The sequence below is a fragment of the Ornithorhynchus anatinus genome, chromosome 7 (genome assembly GCF_004115215.2).
Source record: "Ornithorhynchus anatinus isolate Pmale09 chromosome 7, mOrnAna1.pri.v4, whole genome shotgun sequence".
Taxonomy (NCBI): Eukaryota; Metazoa; Chordata; class Mammalia; order Monotremata; family Ornithorhynchidae; genus Ornithorhynchus; species Ornithorhynchus anatinus.
In genome coordinates, this window is record NC_041734.1 from 32,588,338 (window position 1) to 32,615,947 (window position 27,610).

The 27,610-nt window shown below is 40.5% G+C and overlaps 1 protein-coding gene across 7 annotated transcripts in view; it reads left to right on the top strand.

Moving 5' to 3' along the window:
• Positions 1-27,610, top strand: part of AGAP1 (ArfGAP with GTPase domain, ankyrin repeat and PH domain 1) — a 757,099-nt gene that overhangs the window by 520,884 nt on the left and 208,605 nt on the right. For all 7 annotated transcript variants that reach the window (XM_029069277.2, XM_029069278.2, XM_029069281.2 and 4 more), the window contains one exon: positions 11,912-12,080. In XM_029069277.2, the coding sequence (XP_028925110.1) occupies positions 11,912-12,080 (169 nt within the window). The remainder of the gene's footprint in view (positions 1-11,911; positions 12,081-27,610) is intronic.

Below are 27,610 nucleotides of genomic sequence, written 5' to 3' on the forward strand. Positions count from 1 at the left end.
ATTTGCTGCAGGGTGCTGCATGTTATGCCTTTGAACTCAATAAGCAAAGGGAAGGGGGCCTTTTGTTGTTTCCCCCTTATTTTTTCTCTCTGCAGTTTAGCAATTTGGTTTTGCATCTTTTCCAGACGGCGTTTTGCAATAAAAATGTCTGACTGCCACATACCCACAAAAAAAGTAAGGGTTTTAGCATTGGCCTGGACTCAGATTATTTGAAGCAGTCGTTGCTGAACATCGAACAATAGCTTTGCGAGCTCACCCCTCGTGGCTTACTAAGTCAGATTTGTTCCCTCAAATGTGATATCTTCTTTCATCTCCCCCCCATCTCCAAGGAATGTCAGAATGTCATCCAGAGAGAGATGTTCTCTCAATATCCTGGTAAGGCAGGAAACTACTGCTCTCAGTATGAGCCCCTGAGGAGGGGGAAGAGGAGAATGTTCAATTTCACCCAGGCAGGTGCTGGCATTCTCCAAAGCTTTCATTTGGCAGGGAGACCAGGAATGACAGCAACTGAAGAGTTAAGCAGTACGCACACTTATAGATAAAACCTGCTTCCGGGTAAATTAAAGGATGGAAGAAAATTAAAGGATGGAAGGTGGTAGAAAGCTGCTTTCAGGGAAAGAGATGTTTAAAGGGGGAAAATGGCAATACAGAGAGGTCTTTCCCTTCCAGGTTTGAAAATTTTTGAAAAAATTAGAAGTCCAATACTTAAAAATCTGGGAAATTTAGCAGCCAAGTCAGGAATTATTCTGTTCTACCCTGGGTTCTATTGTGTGGAATTTCACATAGATATCATCTTCCACCCACATAGAGTGGAGAATGGGGATGGATGTGTGTGTATATGGTTTCTAGACAATTTCTAGTTGCTCCCAACTCTCTCCCCACCCCCTCCACCCTCCCTCCCTATTTATCCCTGTTTGCAAGCATCACCTAGCTAGGGGACAAAATGTTGCCCAATTGCCTCCTGACATTACATAAAATAACATCAGTAAAAACTTGTGAAACTTCATTTCGTTTCATGCTGTTTGTGAAAAACATTTCTGGAAGTTGGAAAATTGTACACTTAATATTAAAAAAAATAACAAAATAGCACATCTTGTCCCCAAAGGGTCAACTTTTACTTATCACCTTTATCTAGATTTCAGATGTGCCACTTGTGGCCACTCAATTTGAGTTTTCCACTTATTGGCCACACTTATGAGTTATACTTCGTTTTAATGGGTGATAAAATTTCAGGTGATAGAGGGTAGTGATAATGTAAATAGACACTGTGCACTTGAAATATCATTTGTTTTATTGAAAAACGAAAACCTCTTGTTAAATAAAAAGGTCTCCCAAACTTTTCTGCTCACTCTCTTGATTATGATCCATGGGGTAGAAGAGAAAGTACATAAAATATGTATGTTTGTGATTATAAGTGCTCAATAAATGTGATTGATTACAAAATCCAGTCCAGAGGGTATATTTTATACAAAATATCTTGACCTTTTTCATACTCTTCTTATGTAGTCTACTTTGTAATTTTTTAAGATTTAGATTTAAGATATTTAAGATTTAGCACTGATTTATGAATGTTATCCTGTTGATGTTCATTTCAGGTTTTTGCAGAAAGATCCTCTGTAATCTAGTAAATACATCACTTCTGTTTGTGACCTCATGAATGAAATATGAAGAACAAAATCCGTTTTTTAATGTAATGATAAATAGTTTGTTCTTGTGCTTCTTAAACTTACTTTGTTCTCATCTTTAATTCAGCATATGAAACCCATCAGCCAACTCTAGCACATACATACCCATCCTCAGCACTCCTCTATATATGTTTATCCAATTGTAAATTCAATTATTCATTTTAACTACTTTTATTGTTAACACATTTAAGCCAGTCAATCTCATAAGAGTATAAACTCTCTCTGGGAAGGAAACATTCTGTACTTCCCAAGAACCTAGTACAGTCTTCCCCACCAGCATGGCGTAGGGGATAGAGTACAAGCTTGGGAGTCAGAAGATTGTGGGTTCTAATCCAGGCTCTGTCACTTGTCTGCTGTATGACCTTGGGCAACTCACTTCACTTCTCTTGTCCTCAGTTTCCTCATCTGTAAAATGGGTATTGAGACTGTGAGCCCCACACGAGGACAGGGGTAAACCCGGTGTGGGCAGGGATTGGTTCTCTTTATTGCTGAATTGTACTTTCCAAGTGCTTACTACAGTGTTCTGCACACAATAAGCACTAAATAAGCATGTTTGAATGAATGAATGAATGAATGAATGAATGAATATGAATGAATGATTGTGTCCAACCCGATTTGCTTGTATCCACCCCAGTGCTTAGTACAGTGTCTAGCACACAGTAAGCACCTAACAAATGCCAGAATTCTTCTTCTTCTTATAATTATTATTATTATTACTGAGTGGCCTAGTGAAGCAGTGTGGCCTGCTGGAAAGAGCATGGGCCTGGGACTCACAGGACCTGGGTTCTAATCCTGATCTGCCAATTGCTTGCTATGTCACCGTGGTAACTTAACTTCTCTATGCCTCAGTTTCCTCAACTGTAAAATGGGGATTAAACCCTGCTTTCTTCTACTTAGACTGTGAGTTCCATATACCACAGGGACTGTGTCCAACCTGATAAATTTATACTTCACCAGGGTTAAATTTGTGTGAAGCCTTATTGATATAGTTCTTTTGCCCTCGCCAAACTGAAACAATGGTGTTGCCTATACAGAGAGGAACCACACCATAGCTTTTGAAGTGCAAATATTTAGACTGCAAAAAATCGTACCTAGATTTACAGCCTATTTGACATTAAACCAAATTTTGCGCTGGTAGGACCATTATAATTTGTTGAAATAATTTCCTCTAATTTAATTCTACAAATGGGTTTTATTTCTTAATCTTAATGAATGAGTACTATAGGTAATAAGTGGTTGCATAATTTAAAATTATTTGCAACAACTTGGCCTATTAATTCATGCTAGCATTGCCAAATAACATTTTAGTCCATCTAGCTAAATTGATATGATAATCACATTTTAAGCATTTTATTTAACCTTAAGGATTTTGCTCTTTGAGTAGCCAAACGAGCACATCAGCAAAATGCTCTTTGGTCAGAATGCCATCAGCAACTTCTGATTGAAAGGCAATGAGAATCAATATAAAGAGAATACTTTTAGGGTTTATTGATTGAATGTTGTATCCTAGTTTAACTGCACTTGCTGAAGTGCCCCACAGCTGACTAAGATGAAGTTGTGAGTTACTAAGAACTGTAGGTCATTACGAAGCTAGTATTTCCTGACTTGAAGATCGGGTATATGTTTTGCTCTCCTCCATCAGATCTAGCAAGACTGGTATATTTTATTTTGGTGGATTTATGAAATATTTTTAGGCAGCATCTACTGCCTCACAATCCTTCCTGGAGTGAAATGATATGCATTTGTTAATTTGCTGTGCTGGTAACACAAATGACAATGAGATTTTAAGACAACATCGAGCAGCGATGAATCAATTAATTCTTCGTAGAGGGATCTATTTGGTACACTGAGGCACTAATGGCTTATCTCCCCTCTCCAAGGGCAGCGCCACAGAAGGTTGTAGCCATGTTAAGCTGTGCTTTTGTCAGCAAGCTGAAAGCTATGGGTTTCTGACACAACTCTCAATTGCTAGCAGGTTTCTCTCATTGCACCTCATTTGCATCTGGGACATCAATTAGCATGTTTGTTGAGGCTAATTGAATGAAACTCAATCATAGCCCTTAATTGCTTGACTATGTGAAAAGAAATCACATTAATGCAGCTAATTAAGTGTACGGCAATAGATGCAACATAATTAGGAGTGAAATGTAAAAAACAAGTGATGGCAAAGGTGCAGGAGCCAGGGTGTGGGGTGTGGGGATTGAGGAGCCCTGCTATTTTATCAGCGCATTGGAGAAGGGTTCCCTATGCTCTAGTGCCTACAACTTAAAAAAAAAAAAATTCTTGAGTGATGAACATGAACAACTTGAGAAGAAAAATGCAAATAGGTTTGCAATTACTACTTTTTCAAGCTGTTGAGGGGCAGGAGATAGCACTTCTGGGGTGGCCTGCTGTTGAGTGGACTCTAGGGACTTGTTAAATGCTGTTTAAAAGTGCTTGGCTCTGAATTACCCTCATGCCTTGTTAAAGGGATTTTCCCCCCTTTTTTCTCAGATCAGCATTTTCTGCAACGAACCTGGAGGAGAGTTGTATTGTATCCATGCTGTTTGCATATGAAAATCAACGTTGCTGTTGCCTTTACTCCCAGTGTATTCCTCATCAGTCCTAATCAGATCAGACTACCCGACATCCTTTAAAGTGGCTTTTTCTCGTGGTGGTAGTGAATTAGATCCCTCTGTGGTCCAAGGGAGGGAAATAGGTCTAGCTAACATGTCTAAAAGGAAGTTTGATGCTCCTCACCCTGTGAGAAAATACATAGATATTCTTGATCGTATAATTTCCAGAAGACGGCAAAACACCTTTGTGTCATGTACCCATTATGAGGATGGGCTTCCAGAAATGCAGTGACCAAATCTTTACTAATGTGAGAGGCTCAATAAGGTTTGCTGTAGTCTCTTGAATTAGTGGCCTTTATCTTTGGCCTTTTGAAATTGTCTCCAAACTAAATCAATTAATGGTCATACAAGAGTGTTTGCTGCTTGGCATATTTAGGGTTAAAAATAGCGCCATTCTCTTAACATGCTTAACTCTCAAATGAGCAAACATTTGGTACATTTCAATAACAAATTTAAATAAAATATTGTATTTATTGTATGTTAAAACATGTCTATTAAAAGAGCACATGCTGAGGTTTAGTTACTATCTGATTAGCCTCATTTTAGAGCCCATAAGCAATAAATGCTCAATTACACTCCTGTTATTGTATTTTAATTTGTTAAGAATTGGTATTAAAAAAGAAAGTTAGAGCAAGTTGATATTTTGAAAGGCCACTGGGGTCTATTTTGATTATTTTAAATGAGAAAAATAGTTAAAATATGAATTCTGTCATGTTTGACAAAGCACACCTTTGAATTTTGTTTGGGAGATCTACATAAGAATCACCACAGTAGAAGTAATGATGGCATTTATTGAGTCCTGAGTGTTGAAAACTGTACTAAGTTTAGCTGAGATGTTTACGAAATAAGAAAATTTGTTCACGTTCCCTGCCCCGCAGGAGGTTCATGCTCTAGGAGGGAAAGATTTGAAGCCTTTATTTACCCCAGCCTCAGCCTCACAGCACTTATGTTCATATCCACAATTTATATTATTGTCTGTCTCCCCGTCTCAACTGTACGCTCATTATGTGCAAGCAGTGTGTCTTCCATCTGCAATGTTGTACTCTCCCAAGCACTTTGTAGTGCTCTACCCACAGTAAGTGCTCAATAAATTCCATTGATTCATTGAGAGGATATAGAAATAGAGTATTCATTCATTCATTCAATAGTATTTATTGAGCGCTTACTATGTGCAGAGCACTGTACTAAGTGCTTGGAATGAACAAGTCAGCAACAGATAGAGACAGTCCCTGCTGTTTGACGGGCTTACAGTCTAATCGGGGGAGACAGACAGACAAGAACAATGGCAATAAATAGAGTCAAGGGGAAGAACATCTCATAAAAACAATGGCAACTAAATAGAATCAAGGCGATGTACATTTCATTAACAAAATAAATAGGGTAATGAAAATAAAAATGAAAATATAGAATATGAAAATATAGAGTATATAGAGAATAGAAAGTAAGCCACAGAACAACGTGGCCATCTAAAATACAAGAATCAATAGCCAATGGAATAGTCAAGTGCTATGTAAGTTAACAGGTTTTGGAAGGGACAGTCACTGAATCAATAGTATTGGAGTGCTTTTTGTGTGCAAAGTGCTGTTCTAAACATTTGTAAGAGTACTGCAGAGTTAGTAGACAAGTTGCCACTTGTCTGCTGTGTTACCTTGAGCGAGTCACTTAACTTCTCTGTGCCTCAGTTACCACATCTGTAAGATGAGGAGTAAGACTCTCAGTCCCATGTGGGACAGGGACTGTGTCCAACCGGATTTGATTGTATACACCCCAGCGCTTAGTACAGTGCCTGGCACATAATAAGCACTTAACAAATACAATTATTATTATTATTGTTATTATTATCCGTGCTTTAGAATTTACAATCTACCAGGGGAGACAGACATTAAAATAAATTGCAGGAATAAGAAAGCAGTCAGGATCGGGATATGTGCTTAAATTTAAGTATGGGGTGAAGGTGGATTGTGGGGTTCAGACTCAAGTGCATAGCCGACACAGTAGGGAGGGTTAATAGGTCAGGGAGATGTAAGATTAGTCAGGGATGGCTTCTTGGAGGAGGTGTGATTTTAGTAGCGCTCCGAAGTAAGGGATTGTGGTGGTCTGTTGGATATGGGGGGGTCAGTGAGGGCTGTGAACAAGGGGTCGACAGCAAGAGAGAGAAATAAAACTGAGATACAGTGAGAAGGTTGTTATCAGAGGAGTACAGATAGAACACAGGGCTGGGCATCAGAAATACCTGGGTCCCAGTCACAGCTCTGCCACTTTTTTGCTGATTGACCTTGGGCAGTCACTTCACTTCTCCGGGTCTCAATTACCTCACTGTAAAATGGGGATTAAGAATCTGAGCCTGACATGAGTCAAGGACTGTGTCCAACCTAATTAGCTTGCATTTATCCCAGTACTTAGTACGGTGTCTGGCACATAGTAAGCATTTAACACATTACCGTAAGAGGGAACATCAGTAAGTAAGAAGGAGCATCATATGGAGCACTGATCACAGAAAGGTCCCTCTGCTAACCCGAAAAGAGTTGCTTTTCTTCTCTTATAGTACCAGGCAAAAGTGGTCCAGGATCTAGGTTTTCTCTCTATCTAGGCCCCAAGGTGCGATTTATTGCCATCTGGTCTATCCAGAATAAAATTATGAGTTGGAGGGATTCGTGGCCTGGTAGTCTGTTTTTCACTCAATCTTTTTGAGAAGGGTAGATCATCATGTTTTAAAGCAGGCTACCAGAACCCCCAAGATTTTCTTGAATTTCTGCCCCTTCCCTCCTTCTAAATTCTAGCCTACAGTGAGAATAGGGGCTCAAATTAGGACCCCGATTAAATACAGAGGGGGGCGCTAAGTGAAAGACAAAGTTAAAAGCCATCGGCCTGGAGAGAATTTATTCTGGCCCTCCTTAAGTATTTAAGTCCTTTATAATTGTATAAAGTATAAATATATACACTACTCCCTAAGTTATGAGTGCAGTCAGCTCTCAATTATTTAATAGTCTGTCCACTTTGGGAATTAACCAAGACAGGTAGAGCATGGGTAGAAATGATCTTATATTGTGTGCCTTAATATAGTTTAAGGAATTTGTCTTGGGCTTCACCATAAATCAGTAGTAGAAGCCAGGAGGATAATTTATAGACCTTATTTTTTTGTCTTAATATATATCCATCTATTTGCTCTGTCTGTTTCCATTTTGCCTTGTATTAGCTATGGGAACTCACAGTTCTTCCATAAATAGTAAAGCAGCATGGCCTAGTAGAAAGAGCACGGGCCTGGAAGTTAGAGGAACTGGATTCTAATCCTGGCTCTGCCACGTTTCCGCTGTGCGACCTTGGGCAAATCAGTTAACTTCTCTCTACATCAATTCCTTCATCTGTAAAATGAGGATTAAATTCTACTCCCTCCTCCTTAACTGTGAGCCCCATGTGAGATGGGAACTATAACCAACCTGATTGATTTGTATCTATCCCAGTGCTTAGAACAGTGCTCGGCACATAGAAGCACTTAAGTACCATTATGATTGCTATTGTACCATAAAAAAGGAGTGACATATGTAGTCTGGGTTGTCATGAAAGAGGAGGGAAGATAGATTGGGGGAGAGAGCTGATTGAGTGCCTCAAAACTAATGGTGAGTTTCTTCTTGTGTAGAAGTATGGGCAGCCATTGGAGCTTTTTGAGCGGTGAGAGACATGGGCAGAATGACTTTTTTTAGAAAACTGATTTGGGCATCAGATGGACTATGAATTGGCAAAGGCTAGGCTGGAAGCAGCGATAATAGAGAGCAGTCTGATGGAAAAGGCAAGATGGACTATGACAATTGTTTGGGTGTCGGGGGTAGCAGTTTGGATAGAGAAGAAGGATCAGAATCTGGTGATGCTGTGAATGGAAATGTTGTGAAGATAAAATGGGCGGGATTTGGTGACTGAATATGTGAGTCAGAGGAGAGAGTTGATGCAAGAATAGTACTAAACTGAAAGTTTATGAGACAGGATCTAGGGTGGTGGTGTCAATGGTGATGGGAAAAGAGGAGGGATGATAAAGTTTGGGAAAAAAGATGAGGAGTTAATTTTTGGACATGCTGAGTTCGAGGTGACAGTGAGGCATTCAGGTACAGATGTCCCAAAGTCAGGAGGAAATGCCAGACTAGATTTGTAGAGTCATACACATAGAGTTGGTACTAGAATCTATGGGAATGGCAGTTCTAAAGTTTTTTCCTACTTGTTGACTACCGGCATTCCTTAGTTTCAAACTGGCTTGTCCTCGCCAACACCCCCGATGTTTCTAAAGCCAGGTTCCATAATTGTAGACACTGGACTGCCTTGTTTCTGGCTTTTGTGCTGGACCAAGGTTGGGGAGAGAACATGGAGGGCTAGGGCAAGGTTTAAGCTCGCTGGACAATGGGTTTGGTAGAGGAAGTTGTTTGGAGCTTTGACAGACCCTGAAGCTCACGGTGAGTACTTTAGAACAAAGTTTAGAAATACCATTGCCACGTGTCATTCCAGACTAAAATTCAAGGCAAAAGTTGTTCCAGCCTCCATGCTCCATGACCAAGACAGTTTTTGGCTAGCCCAGGCAGGTGGGCTCAAATTCCTGGAAGCCCACAAGGCCCACATTGGAGTGGCCCTGGGAGATTTGTTTCATCCTTGCTTGAAATAACTCCCAGAAATCCAAAATCCCTTCCGTTGACTTGTGTAACCGCTAGGATGTCACTGAATTATCCCAGTCTCCTAAGATTTCTTGGATCGGCAATTTCTTGCAGCAAATCTGACCTCCCAGTTTAACCCTGCACCCTCAGTTTTGAAACCCCTTCCCCAGTCCAGGGGCTCCTGCTAGATCACAGTTTCCTTTAGATCAAGGATCCTGTCTATCAGTCAATCATATGTATTGAGCACTTACTGTGTAGAGAATTGTATTAAGCTCTTGGGAGAGTACAATATAACAATAAATCGACACATTCCCTGCCCACAACAAGGTTATAGTATAGAGGGGGAGACAGACGTTAATATAAATGAATTACAGCTATATACACAAGTGCTGTGGGGCTGAGGGTGGGAGCGCTCAGCACACTTCAGCGCTGCGGCAACACCATATCATATTCTCCTAATGACTTAGAACACTGCCCCGTACACAGTAAGCACTCAATAGATCCCACTGGGGATGATATTCATTGATTGATTGAAGGGCTTTTGCCTTTCTAATTGGAATCCTTGTTGAACTCCCCTCTTTCTTGGGGCTGTAATGAACAAACACACTGTTTTTAAAATGTAGTTTGGCTTTTCTTCTACTCGAGTAAATTTCAAATGAAAACAGGATTTTTTTTAGAAATAAAAAGTGTGAAGGCAAAGGTGTTGCATCTTGGTCTCTCTGCATAGTTGAACAAGCCGTGCCAGCAAATTCTACTCCTATTAGGAGATCAAGAAAAGTAAAGAATGTTCCCACTGGCAGCCCACCCACTCGCTTCTTCCCACTCCCCAACTTCCCCGACTTCCTGCTCCACCCTACCTTACCCATTCAATCAATTAATGGATATTTATTGAAGGGAGAAGGAGTAGGGTAAATGAGGACTTAATCAGGGAAGGCCTCTTGGAGATGTGATTTCTAGAGAGCTTTAAGATGGGGAGAGTGGTGGACTGTTGGATTTAAAGGGGAAATTATTCCATACCACAGAGAAAATGTGGGGAAAAAGTCAGTGACAGGATAGATGAGACTGATGTACAGGAAGTAGGATAGTGTTATTCATTCATTCATTCATTCAATAGTATTTATTGAGCGCTTACTATGTGCAGAGCACTGTACTAAGCGCTTGGGATGAACAAGTCAGCAACAGATAGAGACAGTCCCTGCCGTTTGACGGGCTTACAGTCTAATCGGGGGAGACGGACGGACAAGAACAATGGCACTAAACAGCGTCAAGGGGAAGAACATCTCGTAAAAACAATGGCAACTAAATAGAATCAAGGCGATGTACAATCCATTAACAAAATAAATAGGGTAACGAAAATATATACAGTTGAGCGGACGGGTACAGTGCTGTGGGGATGGGAAGGGAGAGGTGGAGGAGCAGAGGGAAAAGGGGAAAGTGAGGCTTTAGCTGCGGAGAGGTAAAGGGGGGATGGCAGAGGGAGTAGAGGGGGAAGAGGAGCTCAGTCTGGGAACGCCTCTTGGAGGAGGTGATTTTTAAGTAAGGTTTTGAAGAGGGAAAGAGAATCAGTTTGGCGGAGGTGAGGAGGGAGGGCGTTCCAGGACCGCGGGAGGACGTGACCCAGGGGTCGACGGCGGGATAGGCGAGACCGAGGGACGGTGAGGAGGTGGGCGGCAGAGGAGCGGAGCGTGCGGGGTGGGCGGTAGAAAGAGAGAAGGGAGGAGAGGTAGGAAGGGGCAAGGTGATGGAGAGCCTCGAAGCCTAGAGTGAGGAGTTTTTGTTTGGAGCGGAGGTCAATAGGCAACCACTGGAGTTGTTTAAGAAGGGGAGTGACATGCCCAGATCGTTTCTGCAGGAAGATGAGCCGGGCAGCGGAGTGAAGAATAGACCGGAGCGGGGCGAGAGAGGAGGAAGGGAGGTCAGAGAGAAGGCTGACACAGTAGTCTAGCCAGGATATAACGAGAGCCCGTAATAGTAAGGTAGCCGTTTGGGTGGAGAGGAAAGGGCGGATCTTGGCGATATTGTAGAGGTGAAACCGGCAGGTCTTGGTAACGGAGAGGATGTGTGGGGTGAACGAGAGGGACGAGTCAAGGATGACACCGAGATTGCGGGCCTGCAGGATGGGAAGGATGGTCGTGCCATCCACGGTGATAGAGAAGTCTGGGAGCGGACCGGGTTTGGGAGGGAAGATGAGGAGCTCAGTCTTGCTCATGTTGAGTTTTAGGTGGCGGGCCGACATCCAGGTGGAGACGTCCCGGAGGCAGGAGGAGATGTGAGCCTGAAGGGAGGGGGAGAGGACGGGGCTGAGATGTAGATCTGCGTGTCATCTGCGTAGAGATGGTAGTCAAAGCCGTGAGAGCGGATGAGTTCACCGAGGGAGTGAGTGTAAATGGAGAACAGAAGAGGGCCAAGAACTGACCCTTGAGGAACTCCAACAGTTAAAGGATGGGAGGGGGAGGAGGCTCCAGCGTAGGAGACCGAGAATGATCGGCCAGAGAGGTAAGAGGAGAACCAGGAGTTAGAGGAGTAGAGTGTACATCTGGGGTTATAGTAGGAGATCAACAAGGTAGGGTAGTCAGGTAAAGAGCTGATAGAATGCCTTAAAGCTAATCAATTGTTATTTTGTTGTTCCTAATACAATTTTATTTATTATTGCTCTTGTCTTTTTATGGTGTTTGTACATTTTTATTGTCCCTTCTTTCCTTCTGTGTCCATTGCCAGCCTCTTCCTTCTCCACGACCCTCCCCATGCCCCTCGTACCCCTTTTTCTAGATTGGGAACTTTCTGGAAAGCTCGTACCGGGTGATTTTCATCTATGTATTTTTCCCAACAGTTATTATGGGGTTTGCACACATTAGGCACTCAGTTGTTATTGAATGAGTGAAGGAATCACCAGCCATAGAGACCTCATTGTTCCTTAAATAAAGGCTAACTTTTCAAGCCATCCTGATCTTTATTTTTTTTTTCTTTTTTCAAACAGGATTATATGCAGAATGTTCATGGAAAAGAGATTGACCTTCTAAGAACCACTGTGAAAGTCCCAGGAAAGAGGCCACCTCGAGCAACTTCAGCCTGTGCCCCTATCTCCAGCCCAAAAACCAATGGCCTGTCCAAAGACATGAGCAGTTTGCATATCTCACCAAATACAGGTAAGCTAACCTACCGTGGTCGACACCTACTACCAAGGAAAGTTGTCTTCCTTTACAACCTGGCTCTGGATGTAAAAGAGATGTGAAATGAAAAAAGCACACTTTGGTGATTTTGAGAGAGCTCTTCTTTACAAGGTGGAAGCAGCCAGGTGAACACAAATGGAGTCTTAATTTAACTGGCATCTTGTCTCGAAGTTATAAATTGAATCATACTACTGGAAAGTACATTACATTAAAATAGAAAATAAAACATATTTTCTTGAGGATTGAGGATATTGAAGATTGGCATAGAGTCTGAAGTATGGGTTCCAAGCAGTTGGTCAAAGATCATTATTTGGTGGTGATCATCTTCTAGCCCAGCACACTTGAATGGCTTATCAATGTCCAGAGACATGAACCACTAGACTTTCTTTAGCCATTAAAATAAAAATTCTACAGCTATAGTATGGTGTATGGTTCTTCAGGGAAAAATCTTTCCTATTGAATGTTTGTGTTGTATTCAGGAACAATTAGTGCGAATCATTTAGCCTAATTGACTGTTTCCTTTAAAAAAGTAGTTATTTTAAAAATATTTTCTGACTCGAACAGATATGAGAACCTGGTGAACAGTAATCTTTCAACTTTTCTTGGCAAGATTTTTTTTTAAATTGCTGCTACCCATCATCATTGCATTTCCGAGAACATTGTGGGTATAGATCATTCAGCATAAAGGGTCAGCTATATGGCAGCCAGAACTGGTGAGGCCCATCTTGTAGATTTCTACGAGTTGGATGCAACTTCAGTGGTGCGGCAGGGGCAAAATAGTGTGGGTGGAGATGTGTGTACATCATCCAGGGCAAAAGAATCCTTAAACTGTTGGTAAAGTTATTCCCAGCGTGCCCACATTCCCAACAGCAGTAGCTTTAGGAATCACAGAAACCAAAGCCCAGCATGATGTTTACATGGATCTTCCCAACTCAGCACCACTGTTCTTCCCTTTGCCTTCCCTCCCCACCTAGTTTGGATCTTAACCACACTTGCCTCTGGCTTCTAGAGATAAGTAATTTCTTTCCTTTGGAAATTTGGAGTTTACTTCCCCTCCTCTTCCTTCGGCCCAACCTCTGGTCAGATTTATTTTGGGAGCAGCCTCTCCCCCCGGCCGATGTTGCCCTAGAAGAGTTATGTCCCCCCAACCTGGGTGCAAAGTTTCTTCAGTTCTAAATCAGAAACTCAAACTACAGTGGTTCATTTGGAGCTTAGTGGAGATTGAAGGCCACTGCCCCTGAGAGTCATCTCCCATGGATCCTCTGATCAGGTGGTTGAGGAAATAAGAAATTCATTTCCAAGGAAGACCTCTCCTTTGAGCGCCCCCTTTAGACTGTAAGCTCCCTTTAGACTGTAAGCTTGTTATGGGCAGGGAGCGTGTGTCTAATTCTGTTGTGTTGTACTCTCCCAAACACTTAGTTCAGTGCTCTGCACATAGTAAGTTACTCTATAAATACCATTGATTGATTGATCGATTGATTGATTGATGAGTCAGTGGAGTCCTAAGAAATAATGAGGAGGAAATTCTGGAGTTGGAGTGGGAAAGAGGATCAGGTTGAACATCATTGAAAATCATTCATAACAAAGCTATTGCTTGACTTTCCATCCATTTGATCACTAAAAGTACAGATATATTTCCTATAGTGTGTGTTTATTGGGGAGGGGGGCTGACATTGCCTCCCTTTTCTGATCTACAGCATTCAGATTGCATAGCTTTAATCCTTCAAAACACTTTACAACTTTTTGCTTGTCAGGGATTTCTATCAGTTTGCTTCTCATTTCTGTGCCTGAGTCCCTTTTCACCCTAAATGATTATTTTAAAATTAATACAACTCCCCACCAGTGTTCAGGAAGTTTCTGTAGCAGTTATTCTTTCACTACAGGTCTGAACTCCATTCTGTAATTCCAATTTATTAATTTTTTTCCAACCTTATTCCCTAATATGAAACTATCTAAATAATCCCTTTGAGCTGAGAAAAACCTCTTTTTTAAATAATCCTACCTATTAAAGGAAGGCATGTGTGTGTGTGTGTGTGAGAGAGAGAGAGAGAGAGAGAGAGAGAGAGAGAGAGAGAGAGTGGTGGGGGGAGAGTGAGAGGGACGGGAGGGGGAGAGAGAGAGAGATTCAGGCTTTCACCAAATCCTGTCTGATTTTCCTCTGCAGTGTTTCCAGAGCCTGCCCCTTCTTCTTCATTTAAACTCCCACCCCATTTTTCCAGGGACTTGTCATATTCTGACTTGACGATTGCATCAACTCCCTCAATGGTCTCCCTCCCTTCAGTCTCTATCCTCTCTGGTTTATTCTTCTCTCTGCTGCCTGGATCTAAAACATCCTTCTGCATACATCTTAAGCACTTGATAGTCACTCCACCCTCAGCCCCAAAGCCCTTATGTAAATATCTGTAGTTTATTCATGTATATTAATGCTTGTCTCCCGTTCTGGAGTATAAGCTCATGTGGGCAGAGAATGTCTACCAATTCTGTTTTACTGTATTCCTTAAGTACTTGATATAGTGCTCTGCATACATTATGTGCCTAATAAATACCTTTGATTGATCTTCCACTCCTCAAAAACCTCCAATTTTAATCCATCCTTTATATCAAACAGAAATTTCTGACCTTTGGCTTTAAGGCACTCAGTCAGTTCTCTCCTCACCTATTTCTCCTCCCTCCCTTCGACTCCCTCTGTCTCCTGCTGGCACACTTCATTCCTCCAGCCAACTTACTTACTCACTGTGCCTCATTCTCATCTTCCCTGCCAAAGATCTCTTGCTCATGTCTCCCTTCTGCCTGGAACCCCTTCCTTCCTTCACATCCGGCAGATCATTCCTCTCCCCATCATCGAAGCCCTTGTAAAATCACATCTCCAAGTGGCCCTCTTTGATTAATCTCTTACCTCCCCACCCTGTTTATCCCTAAACTGCCACTTCAGCACTTCCTCATCACTTAAGCATGTACCCTTCCCTCCCCTAAACACTTATGTACATATCTTTATACTTTATTACTTCTTCCTACCTGTAATTGATTTTGGATGTCTTTCTCCTCCATAGTAAGAAGGTTATCTTGGGAGAGGTGAAGAGTGCATATGGACACATAGGTGAAAAGAGCTGGTAGACTCAGTTCTGATATAATTCATATTTACATTATGCCTTTTGGTTAGAGGCTGTAGGGAACCTACTTCCAGTTTTGGAAGTCTGTTTGGTTACAGTGCCATATGGTGTCAGAAGAAACAATTGTGCCCAAGCTCACAGCAATGAGAACTACAATGTAAGAGTTCCTTGATTTGGGGTTTTGCAGTATCATAATCCAAGCGTGATAGGAATACTGGATGAGTGTAAGAAGGGAGATAGTTTGGGGCACAGTGTTATAGCTAATGGGCAAAGGCTTTTACTTGATGCAGGGGGAGTTGGGGTAGTCATTTAAGGTTTTTTGAAGAAGAGGGAGTTGTGTGTTCAGTGATTAATCAGAGTGAATTGAAGAAGGGACAGTTCGAGTTCACAAGTCCAGTGATGAGGCCATTGCCATGTAGTCTAGTAAGAAGATGACAAGAATTTTGAACCAGGAGAGTAGGTTTGGGGGAAGTAAAAAATAAAAAGCCAAGTCATGAAATGTTATGGAAAAAGATTTACAAGATTCATGATAATGATGAAGAAAGATAATTTTGCTAAGAAGAAATTCTTATTATATTGTCAGAAGGAGCTTTAGTGGAGTAATTTTCAATTTATCAACAACTAAGTCACTATTACTTGGGAATTTAGCACACTCTTATAGCAGTAACAGCCCTAGGATACCACAACTATTAGTAAATGAACACCTCTCAAGAGTTTCCAATAATAAAGATATTAATTTGAAAAGGGAGAAATAGATCAAGAATAACAAAGAGTAATAACATTTTGCCAGAAGAGATAGCATACACCTGTCATTTTTGAAAAATATGAAATTTTGACCAGTTCACAATTTAATCATGGATGTTTTTCTCAGTACATTTCAAGAGGGTGTGAGTCACTAAGGAAATGTGTAATAGCCACTTGGAATTTGGGGGACTGTGAAAGGCAATCTAATCCATTCCCTTACCTTTAAACATTTTTGTATTTAGTTACTGCCAACAAATGGATTTTAATCTCCCTATTAGAATACTCTTTGAGATCAGGAAACATGTCTTTTGTTTCTGTTGCACTCTCCCTCGTGTAGTAAAGTCCTCTGTATACAGTAAACGCTCAAGAATACCACTCTGCCACATTTCCATCAGAAACTCACTTCCAGCATCCCACACATTTACTATATGAAATTACATGTAACCTAAGTATCTCAAGTGGCCCAATGGAATCAGAGAAAAATGTTTAACTCACTTTTATAAAGATATGTTCAACAACATCATTTAGGTATAATGACAAGATCACTTATATAATTACATATTTAAAGACTAATTAAATCCATACCCTTTTCTTATATACCAAAATATTTGTCTCACTTACTGGGGAACATAACCGTAAACAGTAAGCTCATGTGGGCAGGGAATGGGTCTGCTATTATCATATTGTATTCTCCCAAGCACTTAGTACAGTGCTGCGCACACAGTAAGCACTCAACAAATAAGATTGATTGAATTTGTTAGAAGACAAATTTGTATTTCTGTAGCACTTTATCCACAACCCCCACCAAAAAAAATTAGTCTTAGACAATTTAGTCTATAGTTTATTTTACTATCATCCTCTTCATGCTGGTGAAGGAGATTCACCCAGACAGATCATAGTCATAATTCACCTGGAAGGAAAATATTGTCTAGAGCCATTTAAGTCTGTTGATGTGGACATGCTTTGTACCAAGTATACCAGAAAGAGTTTACCACAAGGTCATTCAGAATATGATGACCTCAGTTAAAATGTGAGGCCCACAGTGTTAGCATATGGGGGGCATATGGGGGTGGCCCCGGGTGACTTCCCCTTGATGTAATTTATCTGAGCTGGCATCTGGCCATTTTCCTTACTGCCTACTTCTGTTCATTTTTGGACTTCTGATGGGAAGTCAGTATTGCCTGATTGTGTCAAGTACAACAGGAGTGTTACACATTGCCAAAATTGTGATGAGCAATTTCATTTCTCCTCTGTTAAGTAATGGGCAGGAGTCTGGTTCTCATGGAGAGAAATGGGGAAAGTCCATGGTTCCTGAAAACCTGGGTATCTAAGTCGTAGAGGCATAAATTGTTTAAATGTGAAGTTTTCTAATCAAGTGCAATTTTTGAGCTTCTCTAAGCTGCATTTCTTGTTGTCAAATGACCTTAATTTTGAGCCCCAACAACTTACTAGAGTGATCTTTGGAATTAAATTTTGTTATTATTATTGTTAATATTAATAATGGTATTTGTTAAGCTCTTACTATGTGCTAGGCACTGTACTAAGCACTGGGGTGGGTACAAGCCAATCGGGATGGACACAGATACTGTCCCACATGGGGCTCACAATCTCAATTCCCATTTTAGAGATGAGGTAACTGAGGCACAGAGAAGTGAAGTGACTTGCCCCACCTCCCATAACAAACACATGGTGGAGCTGGGATTAGAATCCATAACCTTCTTACTTCCAGGCCCGTGCTCTTATCTACAAAGCCATGCTGCAATGTAGTCTATTCCATCTCCTCAGCCCAGAAGTCCCATTGAAGTCATTGGCCTTCAGCAACCAAAAAGACAGTACCATAACTCCAAAACCAAATGTTTGTTGTTGTTTTTTAAATGCTTTGAAAAATGTTACTTTAAAATTTATCAAACATATTATCTGATTACATATATTCTGGTTAAATATAAGCATTTCCTTTGTGATCTTTCTAAGGGTATTTTATTTCCAAAAATATGTCACAACAGTAATGCAACAAAAATGTGAGAGGCAGGGCAATATGATCTGGAAAAAAACATGCACGAGAGACAAAGTGGGTGCCCAAGGGAGAGGCCAGTCATCACTTTCACATTTTTGCACCCTTTTACTCCTTCTCTTCTTCCACCATTGTAGGTTTTCAACTGGGAAATGAAATTTTAGATCAGCCAATCAATGGCATTCGTTAAACACTTATTCTGTGCAAGCACTCTAAGCTCTTCAGAGAGTGTAGTAGAGTAAGTAAACACAGTCCCTGCCCTCAAGGAGCACACATTCTGACAGGAAATGTACAGTTAGGTCTCTTCTAGAACAGGAGTTCCATTCTTGAAGAAACTTATGTTAAGAAAAATGCACGTTTTAGTGCTTACTCTTTGACCTGGGCTGCATCCAGCCTTTCCTATTGACAGAACATTGTGTTCACTACAGATAATAAATATTGTCAGAAGAAGGTTTCTTTATGCCACATTAGCATTCTATTCAAAAAGCGTAGTGAAAGCACACATTTTATATATATGTCTACACTGAATAGTATACGTATGTACGTGTAGATATATATCTTTCTCTCTTTGTATATGTATATGTATATACACTATAACTAGATAAAGCTGCTTCCCCAAATATATGGGGAAACAGCATAACCTAGTGGAAAGAGTGCTGGCCTGGGAGTCAGAGGACCTGGATTCTAATCCCACCTCTGCCAATTAATCAATTGTATTTATTGAGTGATTACAGTGGGCAGAGCTCTATACTAAGTGCTTGGGAGAGTACAACAAAATTAGCAGTCATGTTCTCTGTCCATAATGAGTTTCCAGTCCAGGGGGGAGAAAGACATTAATATAAATAAATAATATAATATATTATATTTTAAATATAATATTATATATATATAAAATAATATAATATAATAAATAATTTAAAGATAAGTGCTGTGGGTTTGCATGTGGGGTGAGTATCAAATGTCCCAAGGTCTGCCTCTTACTGCTGTATGACCTTAGTCAAGTCATTTCATTTCTCTGTGCTTCAGTTCCCTCATCTTTAAAATGGGGATTCACAGTATCTGTTCTCCCGCTTACTTAGACTGTGAGCCCCATGGGGACCCCGATTATCCTGTATCATCCCCAGTGCTCAGTACAGTGTTTGACATATAGTAAGTACTTAACAAATACCATATTTGTATGTAAACAAAGAAGGTGGGGAAAAGGTGGTAATAAGGAATAAATTGCCACAGATGCAATTTACCTTGTTATAGCCCTGCTTATGGTAGTTACGATTCCATGTAGTTTAGAGATGCAAAAAAAAAATTGACATTCCTGAGAAGCAGTGTGGTCTAGTGGAAAAAGCACAGGACTGATATTCAGAGGACCTGGTTTCTAATTCTGACCTGACCACTTGTCTGCTATGGAGAAGCAGTGTGGCTCAGTGGAAAGAGCACGGGTTTGGGAGTCAAAGGACATGGGTTCTAATCCCGGCTCTGCCACTTATCAGCTGTGTGACTTTGGGCAAGTCACTTAACTTCTCTGTGCCTCAGTTACCTTACCTGTAATATGGGGATTAAGACTGTGAGCCTCAAGTGGAACAACCTAATTACCTTGCATCTACTCAGCGCTTAGAACAGTGCTTGGCACATAGTAAGCGCTTAACAAATACCAAAATTAATTAATTGACCTTGGGCAAGTCACTTAACTTCTCTGCTCCTCTGTGAAGCAGTGTTGCTCAGTGGAAAGAGCACAGGCTTGGGAGTCAAAGGACGTAGATTCTAGTCCCGGCTCTACCACTTATCTGCTTTGGGACCTTGGTTGAGCCACTTAACTTCTCTGTGCCTCAGTTACCTTTTCTGTAAAATGGGGATTAAACTGTGAGCCTCACGTGGGACAACCTGATTACCTTGTATCTACCCCAGTGCTTAGAACAGTGCTCGGCACATAGTAAGTGCTTAACAAATACCATAATTATTATTATTAGCTTCTCTGTACCTCAGTCTCCTCAACTGCAAAATGGGAATTAATACTCTGACCCCGATGTGGGACAGGGACTGGGTCCAACCTGATTATCTTATGTCTACCCCAGCTCTGAGTGCAGTACCTGCCATGTAATAAGAACTTATCAAATACCATAAAAAAGGTCATCATAGAAATGGGATGAAAAATGAAGCGGTTGATGAAGAGAGGGCTAGAACTGTGATTCTATGCATTAGGAGTATCTTGAGGAAAGGTGGAAGGCTCAGAATCTTTCCATGAACTGATCGTGACTCCTAGTATGACAGTACCACTCAGTTCAGTACATGAGAGAATTGAGAGATGGGCCTGTTGTTTTATTTCTTCCAGAGAAGTACAGTACACTTCAGGCTCCAGAACCAAAGAAACTTTAAGCAAGTAAGAAGAAAAATACTTTTTGCCCATTGCCCATGAGGAGACATTGTGTACATTTATGTTCATAGGTTCTGGTGCAAGCTTTTCTTGTCATTGCTCAATCTTGCTGAGTTAAGTACCACAAGCCATCAGCATTTTCATTACTATGTAAAGTATAAAGCACTGGGCTTGATCCTGTTGGTAAGGAAAGTCTAAATTGCTTTCTGGAAGTACATTAGCTCTTGCAGGCCAATAGGGTACACCTGGTAAATTGCTTCTTCCAGTGAATTGAGGTGTCCTAGTGACCCGAAAAATTCAACATCTCAACAAATAAGCTACTTTTCTTCCTTCTATCCACTGGGATAAAGATGCTTAGTAAACCATAAATTCAATTTATTCAGGATGGGGAAATTAACTGGATTTTTCTCTCTTTCAATATTGTTTAAAAAGCCAAGGAAAGAAAGGGGATGTGAATGTAAAAGTAGGATGTGATAAGTAGGTGGTTGAAAATCTCAAGAGCAGAATTTTTGGCAAGTTCTATGATCTCGGTCAGGCGGTCAGAGTTTAGGTATATTGTATAAATGTGCATCTCTCTGCTAATTAATAAGTATATCTAAATCTTTTACAGGCCTTTAACTGTTTGATCCTTTTTGCTATGATTCTGCCATTGCACTCTCTGGCTTCAGCCCTAGTGAAAACTTGAATGTTAATCACAGGATGGTCAATGGGTCATCTCTAGTACCAAAATGGTTACAGTGGAAGTTTTCTCTTCTTTCTGAAGAAAATGGGGGTATCCCATAAACAAAGAAGACTAGATAGACTGTGTGCCCCCTGTGGGATAGGACCTGTGTCCAACCAGATAAACATATATCTTCCCCAGTTCATAGAAAAGTGCTTGAGACACCTAATAAATACCATTTTTAAAAAATTGTTCAGAGAAATACATTCAAAAGACCAATAAAACAACTTAATATTATGGAAACAGAAAAATTGGAACAATCTATAGACTTTCTAGGGTTTTCCATTGAATATCAATGAAGAGCAAATGGGAGACTCTAGAAAGAGGCAAATTAGAAAACATGAAGATCCTTTGCGATTACAGAGGGTGTCATTGGGAAAGTGCTATCAGATGCATAATCTCTTTCCTTATGTGAAGACCTGTTAAGGCTGTCTGGAAGGGAAGAAAAGAATACCCAGGCACTCTAAGAGTGTGCAAATTCTTTAGTGAAGAAATTTGTTAGTACTCCAGAAGAATTAGTGCACCTCCAAAGAATAAACAGTTCAGTACATGTTTACGTTCAGTGTGAGGTCCAAGGAAAATTTTTAAAAGTCAAAAATTCTCAGTGTCATTTCTAGGAATAGGATCCACCTTGATCATTTTAAATATATGTAGGGTATCTGGAGGAAAGTAACTTTGTCTTGAATAGTATAAAAAATAATTTTAAAGGAGATATAGTTCTTTGTCATCTAAATAACAACTAGGTCATTGCAGCTCTTTAATGTGAAGTCATTGTTCTCCTAAAAAATATATGACCCAATAAGTCTGGAATGCGTAATATACAGAGAGAACCAAAGATGTGCTTTTTCAGTGACTTGGACTTTTACGTGAAAACATATGCAGTTAATTTTCATAAATTCATTTCAATTGAACTAATTTTTAATTTTTAATCTCAAAATCAGATCCAAGTTCTGCTACTAGGTTTTTGTTTTTTAAAAAAAAATAGCATTTACCAAATCCACTATTGCTCCCAAACCATAATGACCTCAAATTTCATTTGGCTAACCAAAATCTGATGCCGCAAATGTAAAAAGAAGTGTATGTAGTTATAATCAGTGATGCAACTGGGTTGTGTTCTTTGAAAATGTGGGTAGATTGGGAGACAAGGATGCTTAGCTTTCGTAGATTTGCATATTATCAAATCTGGAAATCATGCTATCTGTCCAAATTCTCTGCGAAAAAGCCTATTGAAATTCATATTATGCAGGGTCTCTTAAATATCAACCAAACTGGGTAGTCTATTTTTCTTGCACGTAATTAAAGGATAGGATTATGCAAATATTAAATTGGGAACTCTGCATATGAATAAGCTTTCTGTAGGCAGGGGTGCTAAGGAACTAGAAGCTTGTTCTGGATTTATTGTTTCTTTGTTTTAAGATATTTGTTTAAACACTTAACTATGTGGCCAGGCATGTATTTAAGCCTGGGGTAAATACAAGATAACTCAGGATTGGCACACCAACCCATCACCTCCACATGGGGCTCAACAGTTTTAATCCCCATTTTCCAGATGAGGTAAGGCTGGAAGCACAGAGGAAAGTTGAAGTGACTTGCCCAAGTATGACAGCAGACAAGTGACAGAGTCAGGACTTAGAACCCAGGTCTTTCTGTCTCCCTGGCTGCATCGCTCATAGTCCATTAGCGCCATGCTGTTTCTCACCAAAGTTGTTATGTGGTGGGAAGAAAACATAGCTTGTTCATATGTTTTGGCATCTTGCAGTAGTGCCTAAAGAAATCTTCTCCAGTAAAATTTTTGGACTGCCTAAAATTCTGTAAGATCCTCATTGGACAGTGATTCATCCAACAGCTTCAACATTGGCCTCAGTCATTTTCTAAATTTAGTTGCTTCTCCACTTCACCAATGTCTTTGATTCCATAGGTAGACTTAGGAAGAAAATTACACTCATAACTACCACATCTAAACACCCATGGAAATTCACTGTCGTTGCCAGCAAAAATGTATTCATCTCTAGTAACAGAGATTCAGATCAAGAAATTGAGCAGCGTAACTTAGTGGAAAGAGCTTGGGCTTGGAAGTCAGAGGGCATGGGTTCTAATTCCGGCTCCGCCACTTGTCTGCTGTGTGACCTTGGGCAAGTCACTTAACTTCTCTGTGCCTCACTTACCTCATCCGCAAAAATGGGGATTAAAAAATGTGTGCCCCACATGGAAAAAACCCTGATTACCTGGATCTACCCCAGCGTTAGACAGTACTCTGCACATAGTAAGCACTTAGCAGAATACCATGGTTATTATTATCTTATTGAAAATATTTCCCATCTAATGCAGGCCAATATGGATGGATTGAATGATTGTGGTAAAAAAAAAGATTTTACCATTAGAATAACAAGGTCACCTATTAGTGCTATAAAGTTTCAGAGGGTGCTGGTTAATGCCTATTATTCATCTCTCTTTAGGGATTTTTACACATACTAGTAATAAATGCTGATGTCCTGTTTTAATAGTTTTTAAAATGATAGTTCATATTTCATAGCTTTTCAATGCAGTTCACTATAAAGTAAGTTATTTAAAGCAAAGCCATCTCCCCATAGTACAAACCATTTTTCCCAGCCTTTTGTGTACTTTAAAATTTCAGGTCTTAATTCCAATAGAAACCCATTTTACCTTTTAAATATGAAGCAACCACTTGTAAAACGAAATGAAGGAACTTTACAATCCCTGTTATCTTTTAACTCACTTGGAAAACTTCCACGCTTTCGTTACAATAGCCATAGTGAATTGGTTAGTAATGATCTTTAAAGTAGTTTTGTAGCATTCATTAGAAACAAAACCAAGGGCAGAAGTTATCACATGGTTCAGTAACTCAAGAGAAGATCCTTTACTATTGCCAAACTTTATATCTTGCTCATTTTAAATACACTGAATAAAGCTGTAGATTATTGTATTCTTTCACCCAGAAGATAAGTAAGCAAGTAACAAAGATATAAATAAAGTGGAATAAATCACTTAGTTGTAAGCACATCTTTAAAGACACATCTTAAGTTTAATGTTCTAACTATGGAGGCAAGAGATAGAAAAGATCAGAAATTTGACCCAAATGGTAGTTCCAAAGAAATCTTCTCCAATAAAATTACTTTAGTAGCAGCAGTTTTCCTCTAATTGGTGTAATCTATTCCAGGAGATCCTGTGTTCTAGATAAATGTGGGCAAGTAAAATTGCCATTGCTGATTGAGTATAAACTAATATGTTTCTGGGCTTCAGCCCCACTGTATGATAGATTCTGCCAGAATTTGAACCCACCGTGATGTGTTTGACTTGCATCAATTTCATTCTTAATCACCAGATTGTCTTTTTGGAACTCTAGTATCTGGAGAGGACTCAGGGGTAAAGGATTGCAGTGACTGCTCTCCCTTCTGGTAGTCCAACACAAACCTACCCTAAAATCAATTTTATTTTAGAGCCAGTTTTGTCAGACTGCACTCATATGTACAAAAGCCAAGTATTAATTACCTTGGAGATTACCCTGTCATCCCACTAGAGGTGATCCTTCAAGGTCAGACTGCAGTTCATCACTACATATTGTCCCAGCACTATTAGGAGAAAGAAAGAACATGAGCTTTCACTGCAGGCAGAAGGGGGAGAAAAGCAAGGGCTTAGTATGGAGATGAAAAATCCTCATTTCATTCTTTTGCATTTATTAAGAGGGTCTGTGTGTATGGAAACCAAAGTAAATGATTAAGAATTCGCTTCATGTGCTCTCCACGGACAAAATGAAATTAGCAAGGCACATATTAGAATTGCGGCCTAAACTTTAATAGACCCAAATGTAGCTTTCATTACCGCATGATATCATTACTCATCAGACCGCCAGTGATGTCTCTCTGACTGCGACTTTGATTCCTGTGTTCTCCTTAGCACTTAGTTATGATGTCCTGCTCTCAGATCACAGATTTATCTTGTCCCAATGATACAGTCCTGTTGAGCTTTGGCCGTTATATGTGTTCTCATTCTAACCGCTTGAGGCTCAATCCTTTGTGAAAAGCTGTCGGTCTTTTTTTCTGCCCCCTCTGGTTCCCCAGTGGTTTAAAAATATGAAAGCCATCAGGAGGGTTGAAGCTGATTTACCAAAGGGGAAAAAAAAAATTTCTCAAATGTGTTTGAGTATTGAACTGCCGTTGACATCTAAAGTCCCAACCATGCTGTTTTCCTCCACACTCCAGCAATCAGGACATCCAGCAAACCCATAAAAAACCAAACTAATAGCATGAATATTCAGTGACCTAGAATACTAATTATTGTCATGAATATTAATGTGATCGGACTTGCTTTCTCCTCTCCTTTTTCTCTCCCTCTCCCTCTCTCTCTTACTCTCTCTCTCTCCCTCTCTCTCTTTCTCTCTCTCTTCTTTCCACTCAGCCAGCTCTAAAGATGGGCCATAATGAGAGCATTTAAGAGAGAGAGCGCTCTCCGCCGTGACAGGGACTGGGGTAATAAGGAGAGCTTGATTAACGTGGTGCACTTGGGGGAGAGATGAGAGGCTTCACGTGGTCCTGTTGTGGGGAGGCAATGAGGCACCGGCGGCTGTGTTGCTGCTCCCTCAGATTAATGAGGCCTAAGAGTGCATTAGGAACAGTGACAAAGGTTTGATCTAATGGGCTCAGTCATTTTTCCTTTGAGTGACAGACGCACAGAAGTAATTGGCTGTGCAGAATGGCAGCTCATTGGCAGTACTTAAGGATACATTATCCCCGTTGTGTGGCCCGCAGAGGCTGTTTATCAAAACTGCTCACACTGCAGACATGCATTCACTAAGCTGCTGTTACAGTGGTAATAGCTGTATATATATATAAAAAATAACGCAACATCAAAACTAGATCCATTGTTGTCTCAGAGAAACAAAGTTTTTCTTTGTTTACTTTCAAATGGTCTAGAAAACATTTTAATAACTCTGGAGCCTGCTCGATACCCTGAGTGAGTTTATGCACATCAACGTTTGTTTCCTTCACTCTTTGAGGAAAGGCGCGTTACTACTTTGAATATTGTCGAGTTACTTTTCACCCCATTTCTCCTTCGGTCGCCCATTAATTTTCCCCTGTTTGGACTTTGTTTATATAATTTATTTTTCTAAAGTGTGGTTTGAGAGTTTCCAGTTTAGTTATGAAATTGAAGCGCCGCCCCGGTAAGATCCGCAGTGTGCTGCAACTTGAAGGCACCCAGCTGATTTAAAAATTACAGTTTTAAGACCTTTTTAAAATAAATACTTTCAAATGTGAGTTACTTCATCCACAGCTGGGAAGCAGCTCTTCCTAGAGAGAATGGTGATGGCTAGTTCTCAGGCTCTCCAACAAAAGGATTGTAGTCTACCAGGACAATTAAAAATCCAGCACAGGCAGATGTTGGCAGAGCACTAGAACTATCACCCAAGCGCCTGCAGGAAGTGTGCAACTTGAGTGGCACCACCTTTTAAAAATATTTCTGCCACTGGACTGACGGATTCACTTTATGCTATCTTCAGCTTGGATTGGATGTGCTCTCAGGCAGAGATCATATTTTTTGCTTCTTTCGAAAGTCCTCTAGATTGCTTAGTAAAATTTTCTACACCTAGTGCTGCCTGAATCTCGACTGATGGAAATTGAAAAGAAAAACGTAATTAAAGATGACAGATGGTCAGAACACTGATTTTTATCTTCCTTCCAGGAGGGAACATCTCTAAAAGCTCTCTCTCACTTATTTCTGAGATAACATTTTGGGTGCCGTCTAACTCAAAGCATTGTGCCCTCAGAGATACCCCTCATTGTGAATGACAGAGAGTTCGGACTCACTAGTGAGATGCCATCAAACCGAGAATTCCTGAACCTTCATCGTTACGCTCCCTCCTTAAATAGCGACATAGTTAAATAGTGTAACAGTTCCTAAAGATTTCACCTTTGCCACAAAGTGCCACTGGGGACTGCTCCTGCGGCAGGTCTTGTGGTTGAAGCAGTCCCCCAATGTAGCTGTGAGGTCCCAGTGGAGTCGACACGGGTTGAGCTGACTTTGATTATGTTCCCGGGTTCACTCATATCGGTCGCGCACCAACACCAATCAGAACATGTTTTTGCTGCCATCCCGACATGTTTTATGCCCCTGGAATGCTTTTCTTGAACAGTCTCATTGGGTTCAAATCAGTTTTTATAGTTTAGTAATTTCCACGTTCCCAAATTTCAGATTAGCATTCAACACCGATATGTGTGAGTGTGAGTGAGGGGAGTGGGAGGAGGGGGTGTTTAAAGGTCACATTACTGTTGACATTTTATCAGTGTGGGTGGGTGTGGATGTAAAGATTTATGCTGCTCTGACAACCCTTCCACCCTGCTCAAATGAAAAGTCATCATTTGCAACCTGCAGGGTCTAGCACCATTTAAAATTTTGTCTCTTGGAATTATAATCTTCCTGAAATATGATCTTTCTAAGAGAGTCTTTCAGATCGCACACACCAAGTTGGTCTCTCAGCTACTCTGTTTTCCTTGCAGGTCAGAGCGAAGTAGTGTCCATGGGTGTGTGTTCCATTGA